The following is a 12,325-nucleotide window of genomic DNA, read 5'->3' on the forward strand; positions in this document are numbered from 1 at the left end:
ACAGAAAAGCAAGCTAGTGCCTAGAAAAGGACATGCTCAAGTTGGTCAGGAGACACACTCTCTTTTCAGCTGCAGGACAGCATAATTTCACATACATACATTTCAAATACACAGAATTTGTACTTGGATATATTATGCCAAAGTCTAAGCCTACTAAGTTTTCCTGTATTTCAGGGCTCCGTAACTGTGAGGACAATTCATTACTATGACACAAAACGACCTCTTAAGCGTCACAAAGAAGTCATATGAACACTTGGATGAATGAGTTATTTAGGTCAAACTCTTCAGAGAACTAAAGGATGCCGCATCTCCACACAGAAAATACGGCATAGATGCTCTTCTCTGCAGGACTGTGAATACCTCTTGGGGATCTCTCTCAGCAAATGGTCTGTAACAGCACAGACTGTAGCCTGAAATTAAGTCTTTTTGTTACCAAAGTCTGTTCTTTCCCATCTAACCGTTTGCGAAACTGTATCCAACTAATTCTGTCCCAGTTGTTCACAGAATGACATGGTTTTGAGAAATACATAGCAGGTGCTCAGATTAGAGAAAGACACAAGGAAGTCTTTTATGAAGATTTGCAAAGGGAAAGTGGAGAGCTACCGGCCTAATGCGTTTGTTAAGCTTCAGCGCAATTTGCAGTACATTTGACAGAGTTTTAAGGGACTGAGGCAGAATGGAACCCATCAAGATACTCCACAGAGGCTCTTTCACAATCCCAAGCCAATGTCTCCCACTATCTGACCTGATTTGATCCCCTTTAGTGCAGCTCCACCCAAAGTAGGAGCTCCTCAGCTGGCTAAGTGACCTCTGGCACTTTTCCACTAGCTTGGGGGTACCACTGAGAACGATCGGGGGTTGAAATCTGTTAGAAAACTTGCTTATATGGTAGTGAGCAAACTCCAAACAATTTTAACTGCTTGCATGCATTTCATTCAGATTAAAATCAAATGTATAAATGAGAAAGGCTGATTTCTGAAGAGTGGCTAACAGCTCTTGGCTACGTGATTTTTAACAGTCATCAGAATCAAAGCGATGGCTGTTGGCCGCATGACAAAATTCCTTCGGTAACACAGCCACATAGTAGGGCATTCAGAATGTTTCTTTGCAATGTCCTTTATTAAAGATTCTCTTTGATACAGAATATTTAAGCAAAAATAGTTTTAAAACCCTGTTTTGGTAATTCTTACAGGAGTCTTTTGTGTAGTCACTGTTACAGCAGCTCATGTTGCCATTTGAGGAATAAATCTTTATGAAGTGTCAGGTTTTTGACAGCGTGGAGATCTGTTCCGTACAAAGAAGCCATAACAGTAAGCACTGAAAAATGCCTATAGAAAACAGGAAAACTCTGAATTCTGGCCTTCGGCTAATAAAGAAATTTAACAATTGTGTCACAGACACGTAATTCTTAATGAATGAAGTATCAGAATGGGAAAATGCATCCTCTAAAGCTTATAAAAGTCATAGCAGTGCACGCAAATACAGCAAAAGAAGAGGATATGCCACAAACACAGACACTTCAATACAATGTTGAATCTTCAGCATGGCGCTGCCCAGCTACACCTGTGAGTCTGAGCGCTATTGCCAATACTGGAAATTTGTCATCTAACAACTGCGTGGCAACTGACACCACCCACCCAGATGGGATTCCGCCCCAAAAAATTAGACAGCATAAACAGATTCTGCTTTGACTTCTGTCTGCCAAGGCTGTTGCACAGCCTGTTTGAGACCCAGACGGTCTCCTTCATTTTATTCTTTTCCATCTAAACCGATAATCTTATTTTATACATTAAAGAACAGTAAATATATGTTTCTTTGGATCACAGGATAGCTCCTATAGGTGCGGACATTCTCATTAAATAGATTAGGTTCATCAGGTATCCAGATTAACAAACCTTTTGGCACACGGAAGATGACTGAGGACACAGTACGTGCCCTTGTTGCATAGCTGTAGAGCATACGTATCTCTTACAATGAGCATTTTAGTCAGAATCCTTAAATTATAACCAAAACACTACGTAAGGGGTTGCTTGAGGTCAAACAAACCAGTCCCTCCTTTAACAACTTTTCCAACCACTAGGCATGCAGAAGGGGATCGCAGTTCATCATAGGCACCTGTAACAGAAGTCAAACAAAATGATATTAGGATGTTTCCAAAGATTTCCCAAAGGTCAGTGCTGAAAAGAAAGTATTTTGGTTTACATGCAAGAAGTCATGTGGTTCAGGCTGCCCTAGTTTCAGAAAGGCACTGCCACCTACCATTTCGATTCAGTTTGTATTTCTGAGAGCAGGAGTCCAAAACTCTTCCTACCCCTCCTACAAAAACTATTCTCTCTTTCCAATCCTTTCGTGCAAGCAGAGAATCAGGCCACACATTAGTAAACTCTCCCTATTCAGCATGAAAAGACAACATGTTCTGAATTCTAAGAGAACCCAGATTTGACCTTCCGGTGAACACGTTTTGCCGATTAAACAGATTGCTAAAAAAATACATCAATGAGGCAAAACAAAAAAGATTCCCTATTCATTGCTGCCTTTCTCCTTTGTTAAGAGTGAATCCTTTTGATGTGCATTTTAAATCCTTCTGGCTAGATACGAAGAGAACTTTTCACTGGAGAGACATTCCATGAATTCCTTTGATTTTGTGGTTACTCACTGTAGCGAAATAGTGTCACAGAAATTTGGAAGCTCTCCAGACGACATGTCTGGCTAGGACTGTTTTGCTTTCACTGTTTTTATAAGCATCCAAAGTGTTTTTCACTCATCCTAACTACCAGGAAGCTGGAATTTTGTCATTAGAGCAACTGGAAGATTGGAAATAAAATTGTTAAACTTCTGATAAGTTTGGGTGATCTTTATTCTACTGAGCAAAACATACTGAACTTTCTATCATAGAGAGGCTGGGGGGAGGCGCTGCACCACAGCACAGTGTATGGCATGTGCTTGTGGCTCTGATCTCAGCTACAGCTGAATAATTAAATAGCTGCTCCTAAATGTGTGTCAGCTAAAGAAAAAAACCCCACAAACTCCTCCTTTGTTAGACTATTAAACAAAACAGTGATAACTGTCCTATCTGCTCACGTGATGTTAACAAAGAGTTATTCTTCAAGCAGACAGCCAAAGGGATCTGACTTCTGATGCACACTGAACCCAGATCAGCAGTCTGCTGGGTCACACCTACACTCTAATGGCACTTCTTCTCATGTTAGCTGTTCACCGTGGTCACAAGCCTTCTTTTTTCCTTCTTATTGACCAGAGCCCACAAGCAGGCACCCTTGCAGTATCTCTTTAAAGTTACCAATTACGTTAAAGCAAATTAGAAACAGACTGCTGCAATCCGCATTATGACTCTGATTTCCTTCTTGCTGAAATCACTAATTCCCTCCACTTGTAAGCAGCGTAGCTTTCCTGCCTTTCACCGTGCCCTTCTGTCAGTATGCACTTCATGTCTTTATTCATAGTATTATCCATAAATATAATTACATTACACTTGGCAAAAACCTCATCTTGTTTCTAAGTCAATATGTGATATAACATAAATCCAGAGAGAGCGTGCAACTGTGCAAGAAACATCCTCTTCTATCCAATTTCACCCCAGACTTAACACTTTTCCTTTCTGATTTTCAGATGAATTAAGTCAATTATAACCAATACCATTCATTAAAACCTAAATTACCTTCCTGAAAAGGTATAACAGCATTAACAAAAAGGAATTCAGTGATAACAGTATCTCTGACATCTGTGCAAGGTGGTTTATCATACTAGCTGAAGAAATCACACTGAGAGCTTTTCCCATTTGTATTAGGCAGCAAAGAAGGCAGCACAGGAGCTTTCCAGAAGGAAAGCATCCCAGAAAGCAAGACTATCTGCAAAAGGGAGGAGCAATTAGTATCCGAAGCACAAGATCAAGCAAACTGCCTAATGACAGACTTAAAGCCCAAGTATTTTGGGTAGACTCCTAAATGTAGATGGCTAGTGCCATTTCAAATGTCCTAAATGATCCCTGCAGCCATGTGATCTCTACACCTTCCAGAGCAGCAACCAGCAGTCAGAAAGGATACTCTTGGGCTTCTAAAATGGCACCAGAAACCTACCATTAGAGAAATCAGTCTGACCCTTTATCTGTGTTTGAGGAAAAAAGCATAGACAGTAAAGTGCTACAAAGCAGAAGAAAAATAGAATCAAAGTGACAACCAGGAGGACTGTTCTCACAATAAAATTCTGAATAGCAAGGTTAGAGAAGAGATAAAAATATGTGAGTTAGAGATATGAAAACAAAGGAGAGATGACAATTTTAATGGCAGAGTCTGAAAAAGGGAGATTTAGTAGTCCTTTAAAAGGCTTTGCTATAACAAATCTTAACGATATTAAGGTTTGTTATAAAAATGCCTATCTAATTCTTAAAGAAAGGAGTCACAGACCCCACAAATTGCATGTGGGAGCTGACTTCATTTAAGCTGACAGAATTTTATTAAAAACATCTGGAACATTTTCCTAGGGAAGGGCTTAATTAAAATTTTAGCCTCTGGCATTTTTTTCTAATGCAATTATGCATTACTCAAACTAGTGGAAAGTTATAATGAAAACAAAGCGTATGTGAAATACTGCAGCGATGTAGTTCAAACTAAACCGTTTACCCATCATTGTTGCTTCCTTCAAGAATTTGTAGCTGGTTTCAAATGTCATCTGTTGCAGAGGGGAGGAGTTGGACTGAATTCCAAAACGATTCAGCGGTTTATAAAATCCTTCAAAACACATGTAATCTGCCACGAGTGAAAGGTGCCGAGGGTCTACCACAATGCCTAAGAACACAAGAAAGAGCAATCATCAGAGCATTCAAGGATTAAGGGTTTTTTTTTAAATAAATCGGGTCTAAATTAACCCCCCTCAATCTAATCAACATGGACAACATCTCTGTTAACATTCTGCTGGCAGTTGCACCTCTTTGTGTGTAGTTGGCTCAACTGCTCCCCTCAAATATCCAAGAGAAGCAGACCTCACTACAATATAAACCAATCTCTCTCCAGGGAAACTAAAATGTCAAGAATGCTGTAAGACAGCAGAGTTTCTCTACATAAAATCAGTAAGGTCTGCATCATCTTTGTTTACAAAGAAGGAGATCACACATCCATCCATTCGTGATGGGACAGCTCTACCCCCTCATGCTGCATTAGCTAGGCACCAGAGTCAGAAAGGTTCTGATATTTTCTGTGCATGGTATTAGGCATCCACAGAAAACCCCATTTGGGGTAAAGGGAAAGAGCACTTATTTTTGGATAATGTTTGTGGAGTTAGTGTAATGGGGAATCATTAACAGCTCTGTCAACATTTACTTAGCAGTTCTTGAACAACTGGAAGGACAGATCATTCTGGGCTGCCAGCTGGGAAATCTATTGGATATAACTGGTTGCTAAAATTCCCACTGTATTAATCTTCCCTCTTTTCAATACTTCAATTCACAGCAAGATTTAGCTCCCTTAAGGCAAATTCAACATGCCTAACTTTAGCAGCCTAGAAAGTCAGGCATCTTCCGTAAGCTAGTTGATTGGACTCTCTGAATAATCTACACAGAGAGGACATTCAGACAATGCAGCGCAGCTATTTAGGAAAGATATAAAAACTCAACTACAAAGGGAGCCTAGACTCCCCTCATTAAAAAGCTACAGTGAGGCAAGAATAATCCAATTCTCAGGGGCACTGTACAAGTCCAACAGTTAGCTCAGACGTCAATAGTTAATTCATCTGGGCCTTCCAGCTTGCAAAAAATAAATATACCAGAACAGAAAAGCTCTGTGAAGGGCAGATAAATTTTAACTTATGTAGCAAATTTTCTACTGATTAAATGGAACCTAACAATTAACTAATGAAGGCTTCACAGAAGGCACTATAATGATTAAAATGATGAAGAGGTGCAACTTAAAGATACATACATAAATGAAAAGATCATGCAAAATCATAATTTTGTAAGTACTATGGGTGGGTTTTCCCATCTTAATGGTAATAAAGACTATCTTTAAAAAGACAAAGAAATCCTACCATATACAGCAAATACATCTTTTATTTCCTTTATAATCACCCTCAGGGCAGACTCAATTCCATAATTCTTAGCTATGGCATGAATATCATTGGAATAAAGTCTGTTCAGGTCCAAAATCTGAAAGCAAAAAAGCCACGGACACAAGTTAGGACAGTAGCTACTCTGTATTTCCCAATAACTTAGGCTAAGCTAAGATAGCTTTTTTTTCTCCATTTTTCATTAGCTTAAGCAGCACCATCAGTTCCAGAACAACTAGGCAGCAGCTCAGTCACATACAAACAAAAATGATTCTGGGGATTTATGTTAGAGCTAGTGATCACAGCTTTATATACATGAATAAGAGTACTGGAATCAAAACTCGCCGGGGGAGAAAGTGATCTGAAATTAGGAAAAGCAAACAAACCAACCATCCCAAGCAGCAGAGGAACACGTTAAAGTCTTCCAAGCAACACAATGGAATGCCCAGTCTATCTCAGCCAGCCAAAACGTTTAGCAAAAGCAGCAGAGAAGATGTAGCTTAAAACAATCCTGTATTTGCAGAGTTATGGGCTAGATGGCGTAACAGAATTATTCATCTCCAAGTACTGCAATTCATTTAGGTGAAAGAACTCCCTCAAGTAACATTTAGAGAGACCGTTACAACCATGGTGTGGAATTATCTGTCATTAGACACTGGGCTGCTGCACAAAAACTGATTTACAAGCTGCCCTTGAGAAAAGGCTCTGCTGAGCTCTGAACACACCTGGGTATAAAAAGGAGGAGGGAAGAGAGTTTAAGAGCTGAAAAGGCTACACATCACCCCTGCTAAATTTCAATGGCATCCACCGTCTCTCCCTAGAACACAAAAGATCACTCAAGTTTGGGATTATAAATAGATTACGTACATCAGAGTATCTGAACAGCTCTGCAAGGTTTATCCCCTCGGTATGCAGAATGAGTTCCTTCTCTCCTTGCTTATTGGTACTTTCATTCAACAAGCATCGTGTGATCCCCTTCACTTCGTGAATGACTGTGCTTCGTGCAAGAGAGACAAGCAAGGAGGAGAGATCGAAGTACACTTTCATCAATGGAAGTGTTAAGGAAACCTTAGAAGGAAAAAAACAATGCAGTGTTCTGTAAGGAAACTTGACCATTAGGCTCAATAGCCACGCTCTTCTTTTTATGCAAAAAGTAGACAACTGAACAACTGGTATTATCCTAGCTGTGCACTTAAGAACATAAATATCTGACTAGAATTACAGCTGAATGATGCTAGCAAGGACACTACATCCCAGGACCATGCATTCACATTGCTTTCAAGATCTCTGAACTTACATCACTTGGGGTTTGGTTTTTAATTTGTTTGGTTTGGATGTTTAGCCATTTTCCCTTCTGTCTTGCAGGAGGACCACGCAGGTTTCTCAACACCTGCAGCATGTTTGATTTTGTTGCATCTTCTGACAGTTTCAAAGCAGTATTAGCTCATGTTAAGGTAAAAGCATAAGGTTTTTCAGCATGAGCTAAACTGGTGTCGTGGTTTAACCCAGCAGGCAGCTGAAACAACCACGCAGCCATTCGCTCACTCCCTCCCCAGTGGGATGGCAGAGAGAATTGAAAAAAAAAAAAAAAAAATAATAACAACAACAATAATAATATGCAAGTGATGCACAGCACAATTTCTCACCACTCAGAACCAATACTCAGCTAGTTCTCAAGCTGCCCCACTTCCCAGCCCACTCCCCAGTTATATCTGGAGCATGACATCATATGGTATGGAATATCCCTTCGGCCTGTGAGCCGTCCCAGCTTCTGGGGCATCTCCCATCTTCTCATTGGCAGGGCAGTATGAGAAGCTGAAAAGTCCTTGACTTAGTGTAAACACTACAATTACCTAGCAACAACTAAAAACATCAGTGTGTGATCAACATTATTCTCATCCTAAATCCAAAACACAGCATTATACCAGCTGCTAGGAAGAAAATGAACTCTATCTCAACCAAAACCAGGACAACTGGAAAACTGGAGAGGTGGACTAAGCATTGCTGAGGCCAAAGACAGCTTGTTGCTGGAGGGGTTTTTGGGAGAAATACGGGACCAGAATTGGGGGAAGAGCACAGGATAAATTTAGCTAGATAGATCTGAAACAACAAGTTTTATCTCTGGAAGTGTTAAAAAACATTTGTTAAAAACAGAGGAGTGAAATGTTTCTGGATCTATGAAAGTCACACTCCTGCCAGATTTTTTCAGCTGCACTGTCACATTTGGTCAGGAATTTCTGTCCCCTCTAATTACTATTTCATGCAACTAAGCATTCCAGCTTTATTTATCCTAAATTCCTCCATGAGTAGATGTGCTTCCCAAAATAAAGCTCCCCTTCTACCCACATTCCCCCTTCTGGACACATTGCTCAACAGCCTCTTTCAAAAGTCCAGTCATTGCTTTTATTCATTAGGAGCTACACGTTGCTGCATCATATATTTAAAGATTGAAAGACAATAAACCTGTCAGTTATCTTAAAAAAAAAAAATCATCTGAGGTTCTGAAAATTAGGGGCTGTTAAAAATTATGTCAAGAAGTATCTTTGCACTGCCACTTTTCTGTATTAATACAGGAGCACTGACACAAAACAGCAGCACTCCACTGAAGAGATCCATTCGTTACGGGAGCTACATGCAAGCATCGCACAACCACACACACGTTTCCAGGCACCACCATCTTACCTCACACCAAAGTTCATTTTCGGTGTCAAATGTGTAATCCTGTATAGATGGGTGGCTGTCCAGAACAGCATTTACTCGCAACTCTGCTGACTGAAGTAATCGATCTTTCTCTTTTTTAGTCTGAGACATAAAGGAAAGATGTTGAGATTCATCACCATCTGCTCCCATCTGATCTTCTCCACTGGGTGTCTGATCTTCTTTTTCTGATTCAGCCTCTTCACCTTCTAGATTCTCATCAACATTTTCTTCCCCATTCTCTTCTTCACTCTCATAATCAACCTGCAAAGAAATAATGTTGTACTTATCTCAACCAGAACATATACAGAAACAAAGCGCACTATGAACAGATTTATTCATGGATATTCTTGACAGCTCAGTTGCAAGCATCTTGCCTATGAGACAAAGAAAATGCAATTCTGTTGTAAAGAAAGTAATACAACAGATTCTGTTCAGTCTCTTTACAATCTTGCCATTATTCCTCATATAGTCCACGATGCTACAGGTTATTGGGACTGCAGCAGAATTTAGTTTTCTCCCCCCGAAAAAGGCTCTTCCATAATCCAACTCTGATGATGGGATTCCCTCGGGATTTTCAATTATTCTACCCTCTTGCTGAAATTACAGCAACCCATCTTTTAGGCAGTAATTATAAAGTAGTGAACATGGAAAAACATGCAGAGCCAGGGAGAATATTTATTAAGAACCACAGTAAAGTTTTAAAAAAAATTAATGGCATGAAATTAGCAGGAGGTAAAGTTAAGGTGAACTACAGCACCGACAACCTGATTGCCAGACCCAACGGCTGAAGAACAAGGCTTCGGAAAAACGCAGATCTCTTCCATCTCACACTTGCACAGTTCTTTATTACTCTTAAAGGACAGCAGTGACCAGATTTAACTATGATGACCATGGTCATCACAAGTCTCAGCCCACATCTTCTGCTGAGGATTTCCCTTTATCCTGATCTGCACAAAGCAGAGACCTTCCTATCTCCTTTCAAGTGATTTGGGGTTTTTTTTCAGCATTTTGTTTCAATGGAAGCTTTCCTTCCCAACTCAAACCAAGGCAGTGGAATTGGTAATTAAAGTGCAGTGCTGAGCACGTATGAAATCATTACCTCTTCTTCTTGGTTCTTCTTCCGTTTTGCTTCTGTAGCATCACCATCCCCTTCATCAGCCTCTGCATCAACAATGTTCTCTTCTTCCTCTGCTGGAGCTTCCTGATTATTCTGTGTCTAGAAATCCATGACAGACCAGATCATCAGGCTGATTCTGCTCGGAAGCATCAACTGCCTCAAAAGGCTTTAGCCAAACATTCGCAATCACACAATCTCTTACTCAATGTTCTACCTTTAAGGACAAATTAATTTCTATAAGCCCACTACTATAAAGATATAATGAATTTACAACTCACGATAACTTTAACATTAAACAAGATGAATGTCTACAAGATAGATAAGCTATGACCCTGCTTATATGACAGTCCTTGTTGGGAGAAGGGTGGCAGAAGGTACATGCAAAAGCTTTTCAATGAAAAAAAGGATCTTCCACAAAGTTTTGACAACCACTGCTACAACAGGACATTGATCTGGGAACAAACAGATAGTAATATGCTTTTATCTCACTGAAGCTAAGATAAACAGGCATTTTCAGACTATAGTCTTAAGTAAATTAGGATTTAACGCACAATAACTTTAATTTCCTTGTTGATTTTATGAGAATGCAAAGACATTCTCAAGTTTATGCATAAACAAGGTATTTAAGAAGTAATTTAGTATTCACACATTGCATGTACACATTGTGACATGCTATGCTTTTCCAAATTCTGGTTCTCAAAAACAGGTAAAGGAAGTGAGGCGTTTTTTAGATAAAGTTTTTCTGTACCTTGTCTTGGTCACCATCTAAATCTTTCCGAGTTGCCTTTCGGGTGCTGACTTCAGTAAAAGATGCCATCTTTGCATTCTTCCTTTTAATTGCTTCCAGAAAAATTTTAAAGAACCTGAAAGAAGCAGCAACCCTGAATGTCAAAGCTCAGCAGTACTGCAGTCAATTTCAAGTTGTCAGAAAATTAATTTACTTTGTTTAAGAAACCAGTCAACTCAGGATATATTCTCTGCTGGATGCAAAATACTTCTAGGATAAAGCAAGTAATTTTTCCTCTCGTCCCTTTCCCATTTCTTTAAGGATCAAAAGGTTGGTATCATCTCTCTTACAACCACATATGTAGCCATGCATCCAAAGCTTAAAATTATAAGTTCATCTGGACATAAAATCTGCATATTAAACTGACCTTCAGAAAAGATGATTTACTACTGGATTTTTTTCTTTTTTTAAGCCAACGAGCACATGCAAAATTATTAAATAAAGTAACCCAGCTTGAACATATGTGGCTTGAAGGAGGAAGAAATCAATGAAGCCTTTTTGCAAAACAAAAGCAGCTTTCAATAGACTCTTATCATTAAATGTTCCACTTTTAACTACATAAATTTGTCCAGACATGGGGAAGGAAGCAGGGTGAAAAAAAAGGAGAAAAAAAATGCAGGCCTTTTCTGATTTTTTTTAACAACAAAAAATAAAGAAAACATAAGGTTTAGTTCTGTTCAATGAGAGCACCAAGTGGTACCTAAAGTATTCAAACATTTTTGATGGTAATAAATGCTTAAGCATCCAAAGATACAGAATGATGCAATGCTTAATGGCTCTTCTCTGAGTAGATCAGAGACACATGAAAGATCTGCCTTGATACAATTCTGCACTGTCACCACACCAGAGATCCACAATTTTTTTCAAACCAAAAAGCAACTCTGTCGATGCTTCTGCAAGCACATCTGCAGGAAGCTGTTGCTGTGAAAGCCACAGCAGAAGTAATAAACAACATGCAGTGACCCTTAGAGCCCATGGAAAAGCAAATATTAAAGTATCTGAAAGCAAACTCACCTTGTTTCCATGAAGTGCAAGATGTCCCTGGGCTTCACGCATTTCTCCTCTCGGTAATATTCATAGGGCAAGAAAAGGAATTTGATTTTGTAGAGACGATGTTTGTTCTGCTTGCACTTCACATGCAGGGATTCCTCTATCTCAACTTTCTGCAAGACCTACAAAAGCCACAAGTAGGAAAGTTATTCCTTTGAGGAAGACACTTCATTTACTTTCTGCAACTTCATGCTTTCCATATGAGACCAGAATTACACAACTGGCAAACTTTTCTGGAGGTTTTGTGGCAGCTCTTGGGAAAGAGGACTCTACCCTACTGCACTCTTTTGGCTTAAACTTCTCCCAACAATTAACTTAGACAATACTGGGAGAACAGCCTCACCTCCCACCCAACTCCTTTACAAGGGACTACGCTTCTCAGCAGGCCAACAGCTTCATTTTACTGACCCCTGCTCATTGACCATGACGGTATTTCAGCACAGAGCTGAGTCTTAACTCTATCCTTGCTGCTTTCAACTTGAAAGAGTAAGACAGAAGAGGGTAGGGCATGCAGGAGAGCACAAGAAAGACTGCACTCCTATGGAGAGAGGGAGCACAGAATACAACACACTCCAGTCTATGGAGCCTCCAAGGACCAACACGTTCTGCTTCTAGCG

The 12,325-nt window shown here is 39.7% G+C and overlaps 1 protein-coding gene across 1 annotated transcript in view; it reads right to left on the reverse strand.

Annotated features, from left to right (window-relative positions):
• Positions 1-1,100: 1,100 nt before the first annotated feature.
• The window catches only part of POLR1A (RNA polymerase I subunit A), a 38,684-nt gene continuing 27,459 nt past the window's right edge, over positions 1,101-12,325 (reverse strand). Inside the window, exons 27-34 of the mRNA XM_075752746.1 lie at positions 11,673-11,830; positions 10,620-10,734; positions 9,854-9,970; positions 8,737-9,015; positions 6,922-7,122; positions 6,037-6,154; positions 4,638-4,802; positions 1,101-2,115 (exon numbers count right to left, since the gene is read on the reverse strand). Coding sequence (XP_075608861.1) covers positions 2,015-2,115; positions 4,638-4,802; positions 6,037-6,154; positions 6,922-7,122; positions 8,737-9,015; positions 9,854-9,970; positions 10,620-10,734; positions 11,673-11,830 — 1,254 coding nt within the window. The 3' untranslated portion in view covers positions 1,101-2,014. The remainder of the gene's footprint in view (positions 2,116-4,637; positions 4,803-6,036; positions 6,155-6,921; positions 7,123-8,736; positions 9,016-9,853; positions 9,971-10,619; positions 10,735-11,672; positions 11,831-12,325) is intronic.

This window comes from Balearica regulorum, chromosome 4, assembly GCF_011004875.1.
Source record: "Balearica regulorum gibbericeps isolate bBalReg1 chromosome 4, bBalReg1.pri, whole genome shotgun sequence".
Lineage (NCBI taxonomy): Eukaryota > Metazoa > Chordata > Aves > Gruiformes > Gruidae > Balearica > Balearica regulorum.